Source organism: Fusarium tjaetaba (genome assembly GCF_013396195.1).
Source record: "Fusarium tjaetaba strain NRRL 66243 chromosome Unknown NRRL66243_c0000229, whole genome shotgun sequence".
In the NCBI taxonomy this organism is placed as follows: domain Eukaryota; kingdom Fungi; phylum Ascomycota; class Sordariomycetes; order Hypocreales; family Nectriaceae; genus Fusarium; species Fusarium tjaetaba.
The window spans coordinates 48,531-65,096 of NW_023501425.1; the positions used below are offsets into that span (position 1 = coordinate 48,531).

Here is a 16,566-nt window from a genome sequence, read left to right on the forward strand (position 1 = left end):
GTGCAGAGCCCCTTCATTCCTGAGTCCAGAGCCTGCCTCGGGGAGAAGAAAAACCTCGGACAATAAACCAGGGTACTAAAATAAACAGGCCTAAAGGCTTCCTAAGTTATACTAAGCTTCCATCAGTCTTTTCATCACTTAGAGGAAAGGTCCTGAGTTTTCTTACCGCCCCCTTGGCCTGATATCAAGGGGTGTGAACGTGTGTGACTATTCTTGACCTCCTGCATGCAGCCTCACAATATTGCAACGGTGATAGGCCGCTGGCGATAAGTTGAGGGACGGCATATTCCGTGGAGTTGAGGCTCGAACAGCAAACTATCAGAAGCGGCTGAGTCTCGATATGTCACTCGCAGCCTCTGCAACTGTGATATTGGCCGTTGGGGGCCGGGGGTTAGGACTATTCAGCCATGGCGTTACCCGCGGCTTTGAGAGTATCACAACCCCTGACATATTGTCGCAAACGCAGTGTCAGGATAGGACGCCCTGTGAGGTTTGGCGCCATGGAGAGGAGAGCCACAGGGGATCCCTTGACCAAAAGCGGCATGCTGGGCGAGTTGAAGATGTCTCACCAGGGATTTTCATTGGATTGCCTTTTCAAGGATCTATTTATCTATCCGAAAACCTCTCCAGGATCACTAATATTCCGTTTGGCTGTGAAACGCACATGATCAGAAGTGCGGGAGTTGCAAACGATAGCGTTGAGGTCGCAGCGAATAGCAGCATTGATAACATTGAACCCCTGGTCAACGAGACTTTCAGCCCTGGGAAACTAGACCGGTCTGAGTGTAACCCAACCCGGGAGGTCGGGAAGCTTGATAATCTAAACTATATTATTTTTACGCGAGAGATGGGCCAATGGGGTGTTGGTCTTGTATCTAGACTCGTTGGTGGCCCATTTCCGTTCAGAGACGGGGATATGGCGTTTTGGTGGTTGAAACATGGCTTGGTCTGGACACACCTGATGGCTGCAAGCTTGCGATATCCCTGAAATAGAATACATACGTGAAATGAAATGATAATGCACAATCACGACGCCATGGTCCTAGATCAAAGGGTTCGGCGCTTGTGCTTAGGACGAGCAGGGAGTACAATTGAGGCCCCCAAGTGTTAGAGACTGAGACCCTGGGGAGGATTTCTCCATCATAAGACAAGCAAAGCAACAGTCCATTTACTTGGCCAAAGTGATACTGGGTCGTAACTTGCAACGAATCCACCATGTCCTGGACTCAGAGGCCTAATCCTTATGATGCCTTTGCTCAAGAGGCGACTCAAACTCCGCTCGCAGTCGCTTTTCCACAATGGATGCTGAACATCTGGGAAGTAACCCACGGTAAGTGACTTGAATTTTCCCGTTGGAATCTCGCTGATCATTTGTAGATCATCCAGAAGGCCGTTGGTACCTGGAGCCTAACGCCCGTTGTCTACGGCAAAGGGCAAGCTTGAGGATTGTGTAAGTTTGTCTCATCACAGAAAAGACGATACCTTTTGGTTTGTGTCATCTGAAAACGCAGAGACTTACAACACCAGCTTTGCACCTCTTGATCTTCCCCGTCGAGATGCCCTCTCCCAATTCGTCGAGCTCTTCAACATCCTCAACGTTCCCAGCGACTTCACCAAAGAACGTCTCCAATCTGTCAGTCACAGCTTCGGGCGCTCCACTGACGCTCATGGCTCCAGCTCGTGGTTTCACTTCCTCTGCAAGAACATTGACATCAAGCAAACTCCCGGCAATGCGCCTGAGATTGACAACCGTGCTGCCACAATGGGTTATCATATCTCTACCCTCCCGCAAGCCGACTATAGTTGGCATCGCGCAGGCTTCTTCTTGAGAGTTGATAACAATGGCTGTGTCACACTTGTCTGCTTTGGAGTCATGCAGAAGGTGAGGGAGAGAATTAATGAGTTCGTCGCCGCCAAGGCATGGCAGCATGTTGCGGCTGATCCGTATATTCTGTTTGATCTAGTGTTTGAAGCTCTGTACTTTGAGGTTGACAACACTGTTTGGAAGATGAACACTGTTTTTGGTTCATTGGAACATGTAAGTCGCCTACTTCTAATATATCATGCCCAACTGACTGATGGGTGTAGTTGATCCTTGAGTATGCCAACTCCAAGAATATCCGCAAGATGAGCTCCAAGGTCCCATTTTCTGCGATGCACAATTGCGCCAAGCACATCATCCACATTGCAGAGGCAATCGACTCATGCATCATGCTTGTTGACGCGACTCTCCACAATGTTGGCAATCATCAACATTCAGAGCAGACAACTCTTCGGGAACCAATCATCAAACAGTTGCGTGAAACTCTTGAGTATCGGCGCTCGCTGTTTACGTCTAGTCAACTCCGACTGAGCAGTCTTCAAAAGCGTATCGACAACGCCATCACGCTTTCGTTCAATCTAGTCACTCAGCAAGACTCAATGGTGATGATTCAGGACTCCAATTCCATGAAGGTCATTGCAGCTATTACCATGATCTTTCTGCCAACGACTGGCGTTGCTACTGTCGTTGGCTCTCAGCTGTTCACGTCTGAGATTCTGAAGGACGGTACAAGCTGGGACGTTAGGCTTACACCATTATTCTGGACCATGTTGTGGATTTCTATTCCTCTTACTGTCTTTGTGGTTCTTTTGGCGATCATCTGGCATTGGTGGGTTCATACTGAGTCTCCGACAGGGGAGGTTGTGCAGGTGGTTAAAAGAGCGGCGACGTTCAGTTCTTCCGGTACGAGAACGCCACCAAATGGCAATGCCAAATGATTTTGGTTCACAGCCGGTCACTTGGGCCTTTCCTTTCATTGTTGCGACTTTGTCATGGTTCTGTCTTCTGATGGAAGTGTATTATCTAGCGCCAAGGCCATATGTATTCACTACAATTTGACATATACAACTACATTGTTCTTGACCTCGGTGCTACCAAATAGTAAATGCGTATCCTTGACTGGCTCGCAGTCATAATGAGAAGCCCAACTTGTGGGGAGAACTTGATGCTCAGTACAAGTCGATATTGCATTTAGCACTTGAACACAGCAGGGCCAGGGATCTTGTAGGTGGTGGCTGTTATCTCTATTAGCACGGCTTAAAGTTCAGCTCAGACGGAAAAGTACTCACCCTGATAAGGGTTGTAGGTAACACCGGGGTCGGTGCTGGCATACGCTCCGGGGAAAGCAACAAGGTTTGAAGGAGTTGTGCTACCGGAGCCGGAGACCTTGAGTTGATGGCAGCCAGGGTAGAACTGAGCTCCGGGATACCCTGTGGCGGCGTGGAGAGCAATGAGTTCATGGCGGACAAGGTAATAACCAGGCTTGATGCACTGAGGAATGGTGTAGTTGACGCCCGAGTTACCAGACTTCATCAAGGGGCTCTGGTTTGACAGCGTCAGCAATCTTATAGTCTCGTATAATAAGGGCTTATACTTACACTAGCCCAGTTGTTGCTGGTTCCATCACGCCCACCCTCCTGAATCTTGAACCAGACCTTCTGGGTGCCAGGCTCCCAAGTATCACAACCTGAATCGGGGCAACGAGCCATGTAAGTAATGACGGGTCCAACGTGAGACTCAGGCCAGAGAGTCCATTTCAGGTTGACAGTTGACCCAGCCGTAGCATCGGCATGAAGAGCAGCAGGTGAGCTTCCTGGCTTACCGCCAGCAGTGTAGCCGTTGCACTGCATATCGATGGAGGTGACATCCTCAACAGGTCCGTTGCCTGGAATTGGTCGGGAGATACGCTTGGGAACAGGGTTCATGTAAGGATCGGTGTTAGGATTGTAGAATTGGTATGTCTGTCCATTTATGGTGCCTGTCTCGACATATCCGTGGGCAGCAGCCAGGCCAGCAGTGGCGAGAAGAGAGTATAGGAAGTGCATGCTGAATGTTTTTCAAGCTATAAGGGTAGGGCAAAGAGGCTTAAGGGTATATGGAAGAGCTATAAGCTTAAATGAAAGGGCTACAATGGTATATGAAAGAATGATCCGAGTGATGGAGCTTAGAAGCTTGACGATCATATCCTATCGTGAAAGACTGCCGTCTTATATAGCGATGAGAACGACGTTGAGTAGAAACTAATTGACAAGGGCGGGTAGCATGTAGATGAAACACCCCCGAGTATTTCCACCATTCAAACAAATGTTTTTCAATACTCTAACTTTGGGGACTCTCATGATCTAAACAAAAGCCAGGGTGAATTCCCCAATTGGGGAGTGAAAGCTCGGAGCTTCAATCATCATCCTAATTAAGCATCATACCTTATATTTACTCCGCGACCGAATTGACAGCCATTGGCTCACGTCTGACTAGATGAGAATGGTTCAGGAATTTAGTTGTAAATTGTCATCATCATCATCATCATCACTTGTCGATGGAGATATTGAAGTCGAGATAATTACCATCATTAGGAGCACGTGATATCAGAATGACTTGCAGGCAACCACTGAATTGAAACACCAAACAGACAACATTACCATAGCCATCAGAACCCTGCCTATAAATTCGTCCCTAAGCCTGTCAGATACCGTATCAAAATCTAGTCGATCGGTAACTCAGCTACCATGCGTTTACCGCTGGAGGTCATGGGACTCATTGCCGAGCATGCGGCTCAGCACCTCAGAAATGCATCCCCATTCATCCAACCCACGAATCAAGAAGAGGCAATAAAGGCGCAACAACACCACCGTGACCTATTAAACCTGGTCCTTTCATGCAAGACTGCCTACAATCATAGTCGACACCTCCTCTACACCTGTCTAATCCTTGGGAATGCTACCGACATAGTCGCCGCTCTGGCCAATATTGTCAAACATCCACAAGTCGGACCGTCTATCCGTCACATAAGGTGCTGCACGGAGCTTCACTCCGAAACAGAGCGGGATAAGGCTTTAGAGCATTGGCTATTGAACCACTCACATGATGCGGCACTACTCCAAGACACCCTCAATGCAGAAGGTTTGCGTCCTCCTTGGTGGAATGAAAAAGATATCCCTTGGACGTGCTGGGAGGGATTTATATACGATGACTGTACAGAGTTTGCCCTCTTGGCCCTTCTGCATATGGTGACGGAGCTAGAGACGCTTTCGTTCCAACAGCTTGATGGAGACCTCATTACAAACTGGGAAGAAGCGCGAGATTTGAGAGCATCTTTCGCGCAAGCTCGGTCTGGATCACAACCCTTCTTGGGTTCGTTACGAGGTCTTCACTTTGGTAGTGGCGCTTTGTGCGGCATGGAGAACTTTCTTTCCAGTCAACCGCACGAAAATCTAGAAGTACTAGTTCTCGATGGTATAGGTATTGAGGGCTTCAGCCGGTGGACCAGATACTTTGAGTTCAAGGGTACTCATCTGAAGGAGCTTTACTTGGGAAAAAGAAAAGCATCTTCCAAAGCTGCTGTTGATCCTCTTCTTGCTCCAAGAGAATGGGTCAATGGCAGGTGGGTTACTCCTGGACCAAAAGAGCTAGACACCCAGTCTGAGGTGTGTTTGGGAGGTGAAGAAGCATGGAGACTCTCGGTTCCGGAAGCCAGGGATACTATGGACTGTCTCAAATACTTCAGGAACCTCAGAGTGTTGGATGTTGTTTTTGACAGGACTCCTGATTGGCCATCTAGGTCGCTGGTCGCACTCAAGAACATTGCTTCGGGGTCTCTGGAGGTTTTTAGAGTCAAAGGATACCCATTCAAAGTTGTTCCAGGAGACTTTGGACCATGCAACACTGAGTATGAACGTGCTTTTGTTCCAAGATTCGATACGGTCGGGTAGGTCAGAAGTTATATAATGGAGCTCAGCACCTTCTCTTCAACTAAAGGGGCATAGAAATCTTTTCAATTAGACTAGGCCGTTGGAATCCGGTTACATTTAGAAATAACTTTGCCTGGTGTATGTCACTATCGCCATATTGCCGTGCCCCTGGTGTATTCTGTACTCCTTGTCTAACTGCCTATGAACTTTGTGGTAAACGCACGACCTAGTGTTAGCTCTTCTTGTCTCCATGAAGTGATATTTACTTTCCTGGCATCTATGACTTGATTTCCGTCACATATGCTACATAATAAACATGCCGGGTGTTGTTCACAAAGAACCCACAACGTTCCCACTCAGATGCCCACTTCAGCATTCTAGTACCTAGGGTGAAACTAACTCTGACACTCTCGTCTGAACTGTTTTTGCAGGCAACTCTCAACTTTACGCCACCTCATCTGCACCCGAAAGACGACCGAGCCTCTCCCATCTTCCAAGATGCGACCAGGCTTCTTGAACAGGAGCAAAAAGATCAAAAAACATACAACAGCGGGGNNCACCGACCCAACTACTAATCCGCCCCTTATCAGCTTATCTATGGGAGAGCGGACGGGATCCCGAGTTCTCTGATAGGTATGGTCGTATGTGAAATATCGTGGTGTTGAGAAGTCTCAAGACCAGAACAGCAAGAGCACACAAGTTGACGCCAAGTAAGTCACAACAAAACTGATATGGGTTTGTTAGTCCTCTATCAAAGGATATTACAAGCCTTGAACCGTCTTCCCACTGAATGGACTGTTAGAAATGTCTGTGGTGTTGTTGGTGATGTCTTTGACCTTGAGATATCCTGCTGTCGTGTCATAGAATCACAGGCGACTCTAACCCCTCTTGGAGAGATTGAAAGCCCTACAGATTCAGGAAGCTCTATATATCCATCAGCTAGTTTCTCTAACGGAGATTCAATTTGGATAGCGTCTAGGTTCATAATACTAAGCTTCGTACTTATCGAATTGTTTGAAGAGTTTTTAGCATCAGTTGCCGAGTCACCCGCGAAGACAACTAGACAATGGAATCAGTTGTTCTTGTGTATAATTTCTTTGAGTTCCTAAAGCAGAGCCATTGTCAGTGATCAGGTGTATTTTCAGAATCGTTAGAGAAAGTTGGACAAGATGCTTCTTTTGGGTATTGCTCCTGACAAGGCAGATTCATAGCTATAACACTGTAACATAAAACGGATCCAGCGTTGATCTATATTGATAACACCTCTGTAAATGAGCCTCAGATAAAGCCAGTCTGCTAAACTCAAGAATATTGCCATACGTCTCTTTGAGACTGGCGACGAGAACCAAGTTACAGCTCATCGAGGTTGATGGATGAAAGATTGGACGATACAAAAAATATGACTTACCCTGCGGTGATACGGATATCAATGAGATCTCACTTTTGCTACGGCAGTTGTCTCGCGTCCTCCGTCCTCTATACATAGAGTGTCTTTCAACTCTGTGCGACAAACAGCGTCCTGGTTTCAAAACACAAGACTCAATCATTGCTATGATCATTGCATCACTACAGAAATATGGACCTGTCGATGATGCTATACCCGCACGATGACGGAGTTCGGCAAAGTCACACGCCTTTATGATGGGTGTATGGGTCGAACTCGATGCCAATTACCCTGTACAAAATGAACGATCGTGAGAGAGGAACGGGATAGCTTGGATATTTTGAGGTGACGCGCAAAGAATAATTTTGCAACGCTCGAGCTTGTGTTCGAGTTTGTCACATGACGTTGATTCTTACTGGTGTCACTAAGCCAATGAAATGTTGTATCAACGATTCAAATCTCTTGTAACCGTGGGTGGATGCACAGCCTTTGGAAGTAATCTGAATAGTTTGTACAACACCTCGAACCTTGATGTTGAACTCATTTGCTCCCTCAGACGAGATACCCTAGATGGTTGGAAGCGCGCTCACCAGGATCTGACAGAAACCCGAAATAGAAGCAACCCCTTTTGGAAGAATGTGACGGTTACGGCCAAGATGCAGCCTTTTATTCTTTGGGCATCCAGATGTGCCCAATCTGTTCCAATACCATGAAAAGTCCTCCCACCCTCGCCGGGTCGAGTGTAACCATACGTGGTATCAACTGAGATTCAAGATCACGCCACTTTGAAAGCAAGCTTTGCCGGCCCATTCCCTTGGAATAATGCGTGCACTCAAACGTGTAACATAAAACATGAGATATCAGTTTATATCTCATGCCCGATAGCTTGGCGAGCAGCTTGATTTTGGTGACACGCACGGTACTGCCGACAGCTCACCAATATTGGCGATATCGCTCTTTTGTTTGTTTATTTCTCAATTGGTTTGACTTGAGTTCGAGACGAAAGATGGATTTGAGTAACCTTAAAAGTTATGCAGACTTCGAGAGAAGAGCCTAGATTATGGGATTTCAATCATCGTAATGCGTTGTGGATTCTTGAATATGGATGCATGCGATAATGCCGCGGGCTTTCCTAGAATAACTCGCTCACCAGGACAATCTGAGTGAAGCATCATAGGTCAATAATAACGGGCCTCACATCCAATGCATCCATGATTTGATGTCGACCGTAATGTTTGATCGAAACGTGCTGATAAGGATGTCTCGGGTGTTGTCTTGGTGCTGTTTGACTGTCCCATAGAGATCAGAATTTCCTTTCAGCATGGCACTTTTGTTTTCAGCACTCGATGTCTTATGCACCTCGATCGCAGATGAGGCCCGATCAAGTCACTCAATCTCGTTCTTCTTTTCTCTTTTGTCTTCTGAGTGATGTCGCTTGGCCATCGTCATGAAGCAGCGGCTAACAGTGGACTGGGCAGCACACTAAATGCACGCCGAACTGCAAGCGGTAACCCAACAAACTAGTGAAAGTACGGAGTACGTATTCGTTTGACGAAATAAACACCAAAATTATTGGCGATCTGGCGCGGAATATCGCAGGTTGGGGTGAGGCACGGAAGCTGGCGGGCATTAGCCAGTGAGCGGACTGCAGATCACCGGCAGGACAGGAGAGGGCATAGGAGGACATTAGAGGAAAGGCCAGAGCGAAGAGAGGAGCGGCGGACGCTGCACAGCCCAATCCCAAACCTGACAGGTCGCTAAAGGGTCATCTCGTAACTGGTCCCGTGACGAAAACTGACAACGGCCGTGTGAAACATGGGCTTCGCGGGAGCCTTAGCTAGGCATCCGAACGATCTATTTAGATTTTAGTCTGGTGAGTTTAGGCTGCTCACGAGTTGCGTGGACCAGTACGCGAGCTTTGAATAACACAGTAAGACAGGCCAGCCTCAACACGGCACCCTGGGCTGGCTGAATTGCCTATCCAGGAGCAAATGCGAAGAAGCTCAGCGGTTTGAGTTTCATGGCTGAAATCTCGATCTGAGCATCATCAATAATTAACTTCTAGATTGCCAGACAGGACTGTCGCAGTAGCTGGCACACGAACCTGCGATACCCCACAACTCTGCAGCACGGCAAAGATGACCAACAAAGATAGATAACAAGTCAGCGCAACCCCAGATTCACATTCGAATGAACAAAATTACCAACAGCAATAATTTGTCTCTCAGACCCTGCAGAGTGTGGGGGAACAGACCCCGCGTTTTTGGCAAGCCAGTGGATGATGGGGCGCAGGGTCAAAATCCAAGCACGAATAGGGAGACAGCGATAAGAAAGACACCCAGCGAACTGAGATGGGACTGAGAGCACGAGGGAAGCTCTGGGAGGGGGGGTACTAGAGTTTCGGCCCATCACCAAAACGAGTCGAGAACCACTTCAGCTGGTGACAGCTCAATCCTGTTCTCGTGACTCGGTTGGGGCAAGATAGAGAAGAGGTTGCCAGTGATGTCACGGCGATCAATGCCAGAGGAAACGGGAGCGGGAACCAAGGAAAAAAAGATAAACAATTTTCGGAACACTGATTACACCAAGAACGCGCAGGGAGAGGACTCCGATCAGCGGCGCGAAAAACAGGAGTGCGGTGCTCTATGCCCTGTAGGAATGAACACCTGGCGATCAACAATGGACTCTTCTCTGGTTGAGCACTGAGCTTAAGAGAAGGGTTGGGGTTGTGTTTATGTTACTGTGCGTCACCACTAATCTTCACCCTCCCACCATCTGCAGAACAATGGAATTCCATCGCGGGGAGTAGACTGGCCAGACTCAAAAGGGGAGAGCTGACCCATCAGCACCAAAGGCATGGCGTCACTCAAGAAAGCGAATCAATGTCTTGCACAAATGGTCGTCATTCGTGCATCCAAGACCCTGCAGACAATGGCAGCAGGAGGGCTTTGAGGCCCCCTGACTTTTGTTTCTTGTACAGCGTGATGTTCATCCCACAAAAAGTCAACCGTAAGAATGCCGTTTTGTACACGTGCTCACAACAATGCAACAAACGAAAAGTATCAGGAATGGCTGGTTCCGGGAGGTGATAACAAGCTGGGCTTGATTGATAGTGCAACTGCCGGACACGGATGGGAATCACGCGGGAACACAAGGGATGGGAAAGTATAGATAAGAGATTCCCGCCCCGAGGCTCCGGTGGTGCTTCTCGGACGAGGCCCGGAATAGTCGCTGAAGACCTCTCTTCTCTCCACTGACTCGTGGATCGCCACGTTGAGGGCTCTTCAAGTGCCGGACGAGTGAGTCGTAGCATCAGAAGTCGTGGGGATGATCATATTGAAACCATATGAATATTATTGCGTTCCGTCTGCAACACCGACCGTTCCGATCGGACAGAGCATGATAGATTGCTATCGCAGTTCTCACTGGTGGCTGGATGCTGGGTGAGGTGTCTTATCAGCTCGGGCACGCGATAAAGTTCCGAAACGTGACCCCCAACTTGCACTAGGAATCAACAAGTACCTGCCACCTTTAGTAGGAATCGTAGGCAGCTAGATTCAAATAGTCTTCGTATCTCGCCCATCAGTTGTGTTCCAGATACTGGCACGTATCTATCATATCATAGGCGGTTGAAGTTGCTGGGTTCTGAGTGGAACACATCCAAACGGCTCGTTATCTGTTGCGCCAGCTGGCTCCTCTCTATTTGTCCTGTCCTTTCAAAAGGTCTGGTCAGTCCACTGTCACATTGATAAATTGTGCAGCTCATCAAATCCCTTTGAGATCCTTGCATGCGATATTGATATTGCTCGACTGAACAACGAGCCTGACCAATTCTCACCCATTTTCCTTCCGTGTGGCCGATAGAAGCGTGAGCGAGGCTTTGGCACGGTTACTGACTGTTACAAGGGCTGTGCTCTTCGTTGGCGCTTCGAGCGGACCTTGGACCCCGAAACACAAGCTTCCTTGTGACTCGCCAGTTTGACCAATATTTGTGGTTTGGTTTTGAACTGTCGAGCTCAATCTCAGACAATTGCTTGGCGCGCTGCCCTGCCCAAGGTCCCGTTATTCCAGTCTGGACACGCCCCTCCCGTGGCCTCGTGGCCATACATCGGTGTTGAATAAATACTTTCATTGCTGTCGTTGTCGCTCACCAGAGGACGAGAGGATCATATCTTTTGCGAACAACAACTTTGTGTTTCTTGTGCCTGGACGGCAGTTCTGTGTTATTGAAACAATATTGGAAGCCGATATGGACAACAAGCAAGCTTCTCCGCGGCCCTAAGATCAGCAACCTTGTCTAATCTGATTTGTCAATAACAGACCCCTGCGGCATCTGGATGAAGACACACGAGCATTACACGACAGCAACAAAACCCTTTCAGCGCTGCAAGGCACGACACGACCCGTTGTCCGCGGTAGCGTAATCCAAACGGCTCGTTCTTTCAACAAACTTCGATTCGAGAGCCACTTGGCTATCAAAGACGTGATTCGTTCTTCACCTGAGCTCTAGGGCTCTAACGAATTCGCAAGCGTCACCCTTGATCGACGAACCAATCCTGAGCTTCGTGTTTACGTTACTGAAACTGCTCGTTACTGTGTACACAGTTCGCTGGGGACAAGACGGACACGCGGTCATCCCCGGACTGGTCTTCCTTGCCTTGCTTTGCTTTGCTTCACTTCTGGCGCTCCGGTTTCGCGGTGCGGATCTCATATCCGACACTGGCTGGGCCTGGAATCGAAGCTTGTTCAGCCTAGGCAGGGTTACACAGTTTGTTCCGAGAAAAAGGGTCCTTTTAGGGAGGAAACATCATTAAAAGTCAGGTCAATCAATCAAGATCAGGGGACTGATCGACAAACGAGGGAGGGCCTCAATTGGAGAAAAAGAAAGAAAAATAAGCGAGGTGAGACCTGTGACAAAGCAATCCAGGACCCAGCAGACAAAAAAAGAAGTTCGGGAAACCTTTCAAATCTGTTCCGTCCGCAAAAAGCTGAGGCGTGGGAGTTGACTGCCGCTGCAGCAAGGCCCACAGGGCATTCTGACGAGGTGAGGACCTTCTGGCTCCTGCCAAAACCCCTAGAGAGCCCTGGACGAACAAGAAAGCATCAGATCTTGACCGAGGTTGTCAAAATAAAGCCATCAGAAGGTATCCTAGACTTATGCTAAGTTACCTAAGTATTTGTTGTCACTTAGGATCAAAGTCCTGAGTTTTCTTTCCTCCCCTCAGAAGAGCCACCGACAAGACCCACTCCGCTCCGCTGTTGCCAGATTGATTGCAGCGCCTGCCCGCCTGCCACTGTCCAATTCCCACTGTCCACTCCTGCCAACACACCAAACCCCCCCTGGCTCTTAGCCCCGAAGGCAGGATCAAAGGTACCGACCCCAAGTCTCACCCTGTCGTGTCGCACTTGCCCTGTCTTGGATCCCGGAATTCGGACTGGGGGGTGGCCACTACAGGCAGGATGATGACTCCACGCTCTTTCATGCTGGCGCAGCGTGAGAGGGAGAGCCACCATCAGCGCCCTCCTTCCCCTTGTACTACCGGTGCTAGTCATCATAATACTTTGTCTATTCCGACTCCCTCTTTATCTCCTGCCTTCACTCCCATTCCCACACGTTTATTCTCCTCCTCACCCTCACCTTTATCTTCTTCTCTTCTCTTAGATACTTCCTCTCCTCATCACCAAATATCAACACCAACAAACAGTGTACATTATCCATATCAGCCATCACCAACATACAACTCCAAATTGGCGACTTCAACGGCAGCGACCTCCAAGTCGACTACATTCTCACTTCCGCGCTGGTCGCCAAAGTATGACGATAGCAACAAGCACATTACAGTCACCAAATCTCCAGCTCAACCGAACTCCAATGCAACAATGGTTAAACGCAAGGATTGGCGGGAGACCTCAAGTCTTGCCCCTTCGAGCCCACCAAAAACAACAGTTAGTCTGACGACGAGGTCAACGACACCTACAAGCCCGGTCAAGATTCCTACCACCAACAACCGATATGGCGCCCATCCTCAAAAGCGTCACTCGTCACAGAGGAAACGAAGCAGTGACTCACGATCTTCGGATAAGCTTTCACCGTCTCTCGTTGCACTCTTGGCCGTTACAGATATTCCTCGACATAAGCAGCTTCAAAGGCGCCGCCGCCGTTCCGAGAAGACCCTAACTGTGCAGGAGGTTATTGACTGTCAGCATGCTTCAGAAAAGGAACTGAGCTGGACATTCGGTAGCCCTCTGGACATGCTTCTATCCCCACCTCAGGAAGTTGCCGACGATGATGATAGTGTGAGCGATTGCAACATTGGCTCCAGTATGTCAACAAGAACTTATTCCATCGATTCCATTCCATCTCTGGACGAGTCATTCTCTAGCGAGTGCCTCTCATCTCTCGGAAGCCCAAGGACACCTAGTCCATGCTCTCGCAGGACTAATTTGACTCCTATGCGAAAGTCGCTGGAGCCTGTTATCTCTCCACCTGGTTCCGTTGATGAACATCCACTGGCCCGAGAAGATGTTGATGTCGATGAGCTGGACTTCAGCACTCTCAACCAGCCTGAGGAGGCTCAGCCCAAGTCTCAGTTCCTGGAGCCCTTTAAGCCCTTGAGGTCTGTTTTCAAGTCAAATCTCACCGCTTCACTCCGAGCCCTTCGATCAGCGGCCCGATCGTTCTCGGTTCTGAACCTTCCTTCTATCCCACCGGATGATTACTTAACTCGATCTATTCTCACCATCGACCCCAATGTTCCCTATGCTGATGAGCGTCGGCCACCCGTTTCTGAGGAAATGCCTTCCGCAGCAGTTCGCCGTTATCTCAATCCTACCACCAACGCAAGAATCGAACCGCCAACCAAGACCGTTTTCGCCGGAACTTTTGCTGCATCAATTCAGATGCGAACTTACAAGATCCAGCGCTCCCGAACAGCCCCGGGTTCTACCCGAAACTCTTATCCATCAACATCGCTCCAGTCGCAGCCAGCCCCTGTCCCTCAGCAGCCACAGCCGCAGGTCCCCACTCAATCTGTCCCAGGCATGCGACAGCGGGAAATGCGTGAGAACTCCGACTTCATCCGTATCGCTGTCATGGAAATGGCGATGCGCAAGCGCGGAAAGCTCGACGACCAGCGACCGGGCCGAGCTCGTTTCGCACTTCCTCCACGACAAACCTCAACGAAGCCCTACGAGATGGGAGTAAACGGTGTCCCGGCTCGCTGGATTCCTATCACAGCTTAGGTTTCCATCGCTGTGCCGTACCCAGAATCGACACCACAAATCAAAAGCCTTGAATTTCTCGATTTACGACATGCAACACGTCATGTACCTGGCCATGGTTTCTTTGCATTGCAACGAGGCCGGTTCAGGCAGGACAACCCACGGAAGTGCAGCCGATTTGGGACCCACTTCGTGGACTCATTATGGAGTTTCTGACGTTTAACCATGCCATTGGATGCGATGATGCAAATTTTTTGCCCCCCATCTCAATGGAAGGGTTTTGGAAGCATGCCCACGAGCGATGGTCCCACCACCCGACGATAGGCCCCGGAGAAAGTGCAACACGACTTTTGACGGAACCAGAGCAAAGCGATTGACCTGGTTCTGACTCGGGAAAACCGGGTCGAAATTACCAACACTCAAGGGGATTGGCCACCGAACACGAACCCGAAACATTTTGGGCCTCGGCAGTCAAGGTTATTACACCATGAGGGCATCGGCCAACCACACCCTGACAACCAATCACAATTTCCATTAGACATGGGAATACTTGATCATTCTAGAAAGCGAGTGGCATTTTCAGGAGTTTCCCGTTATTACACGTTATTTTATTTACTTATTCCCCTTTCTTATCACCGCGAGGTGGAGAAAAGCGCACAATCACAGGATTGCCAGGAACTTATTTGTTTCTTGTACATTGACCAAAATTTCTCATATTTCATTTTCAAACAGGCCCTTTCGGCATTTGACCCCCGCCCAAGCGGGATCGGATGCAACTGAACAAAATCCCGCTCAAGGCCGGGCTTATGGAGAACCTTGGGACGTGGTCGGAGAAGACTCGGATAGAGAGCGAGTCATCGCATTTGTTGAGAGGAGTTGGCATTTGTTAGGACCGCAGGAACAGAGCATTGAGTCTGGCGAATCAGGAGATCATATCTTTTTTCTTACGCAGGACTGTCACCAGTACATACATATCACATTCACAAGCAACCGTCTTTGAGACGAGGAGAGGCATAGGCGCAAGCGGCATGGCATGTCAAGGAAGACATTGAGCGGTGTATTTACTTGGATATCCATTTGTTAACATTTACATATTTTGATCAAGATATTACTATTATTTTTCGTGTTCCACAACCCACTGCGAATACCCTCTTACATTGGACCCTTCGGCTATTTCTAACCCGACATTTTTCTAATTTTTTTATTATTACTTGTTTGGTAATTATTCAATTCGTGGACCTCATTACCTGCGCCAAAAGCGGCAAAGCGACATTTGGGCTGGGCAATGCACGAATGCCCAACCAACCACCTCATAAAAAAAAATTAACATTGCGCTGGACAGACTACTTACCTGCACGTTGACGCTGTTGTCTCAGTCACCGATTGTTGAGATTGCGTGGTCAACGGTTACTGGATCTCATGACAAGGGATTGCTGGCAATCTCGGCTGTCAAGCTTATTTCACTCCCTCAGTTTATGTGCTTCGTTATGGACCTTCTCTTTATGCTTCTCATCCGGGCAAAACTGGAGCGATGATGCCAGCAACAGTGACAGGAGTTCCTCAGATGCGGGACAAAGAACAAAAGAACTTCTAGAAGACCCTTTCCTTCTTGTTGTGGGGGTAAAAGCCGCAACAATGGATTGAGTCAGACGCTAGTCAGGGGTTGGTAAAGGGCAGGGCTACTCCATACAAGCGCTTTAATTGTCGATGTTTTGACCACGGGCAAAATGGACAAACTCCCCGCTTGCGATAAGGGAAATAACGCCAAAACGGCAAGATTTTCAACAGGGTTCTCTTTGCTGCACTGTACTTTGTTGTGCAGTAGCTTAGCTGGCTCCATAATGCCTCCAGGGCCCCAAGGGGTGTGTAACGGAGACAAATCTCCTATGCCCAGGAGGGAAAAATGTTCTAGACCGCTCATTACAACATGTTGTTTACTATCTCGTGACTGCAGAGGATATAAAGCCATTTGACCAGGCGGTGTATTGATTGCTATTCTGTGGGGAGGGTTGTGTTTATCATTTGGATATGCTCACCGAGCTGACGACGATAGGGCATGGTGAGCCCTGATGAGCCCTGATGCCGATGGACAGGGTTAGCTCATCCAAGACTACGAGAGGCCGAAGTGATAACCTGTTTATGCTGGACATATGTACTAATCTACGAGTTTAGGGAGTATACTGGATATGAAACCGCGAGCATGTGCTCTTGTGCAGGATGCTTGGCATGAT

General features: G+C 48.7%; 4 protein-coding genes across 4 annotated transcripts; 3 read left to right on the plus strand and 1 right to left on the minus strand.

Moving 5' to 3' along the window:
• Nucleotides 1-1,215: 1,215 nt before the first annotated feature.
• Nucleotides 1,216-2,760, plus strand: FTJAE_9974 (uncharacterized protein; the record flags this gene model as incomplete). Its single annotated transcript, XM_037356950.1, has 4 exons — nucleotides 1,216-1,330; nucleotides 1,378-1,450; nucleotides 1,528-2,038; nucleotides 2,089-2,760. 4 exons carry the CDS (start codon nucleotides 1,216-1,218, stop codon nucleotides 2,758-2,760), a joined length of 1,371 nt encoding a protein of 456 aa, XP_037202965.1.
• Nucleotides 2,761-3,013: 253 nt separating this feature from the next.
• Nucleotides 3,014-3,867, minus strand: FTJAE_9975 (cel1 precursor; the record flags this gene model as incomplete). The annotated part of the gene is made up of 3 exons (XM_037356951.1): nucleotides 3,014-3,057; nucleotides 3,112-3,364; nucleotides 3,421-3,867. The coding sequence occupies 3 exons, from the start codon at nucleotides 3,865-3,867 to the stop codon at nucleotides 3,014-3,016; spliced, it is 744 nt and encodes a 247-aa protein (XP_037202966.1).
• Nucleotides 3,868-4,548: 681 nt separating this feature from the next.
• Nucleotides 4,549-5,751, plus strand: FTJAE_9976 (uncharacterized protein; the record flags this gene model as incomplete). Its single annotated transcript, XM_037356952.1, has 1 exon — nucleotides 4,549-5,751. The coding sequence occupies one exon, from the start codon at nucleotides 4,549-4,551 to the stop codon at nucleotides 5,749-5,751; it is 1,203 nt and encodes a 400-aa protein (XP_037202967.1).
• Nucleotides 5,752-12,994: 7,243 nt separating this feature from the next.
• Nucleotides 12,995-14,356, plus strand: FTJAE_9977 (uncharacterized protein; the record flags this gene model as incomplete). Its single annotated transcript, XM_037356953.1, has 1 exon — nucleotides 12,995-14,356. One exon carries the CDS (start codon nucleotides 12,995-12,997, stop codon nucleotides 14,354-14,356), a length of 1,362 nt encoding a protein of 453 aa, XP_037202968.1.
• Between the last annotated feature and the right edge of the window lie 2,210 nt (nucleotides 14,357-16,566).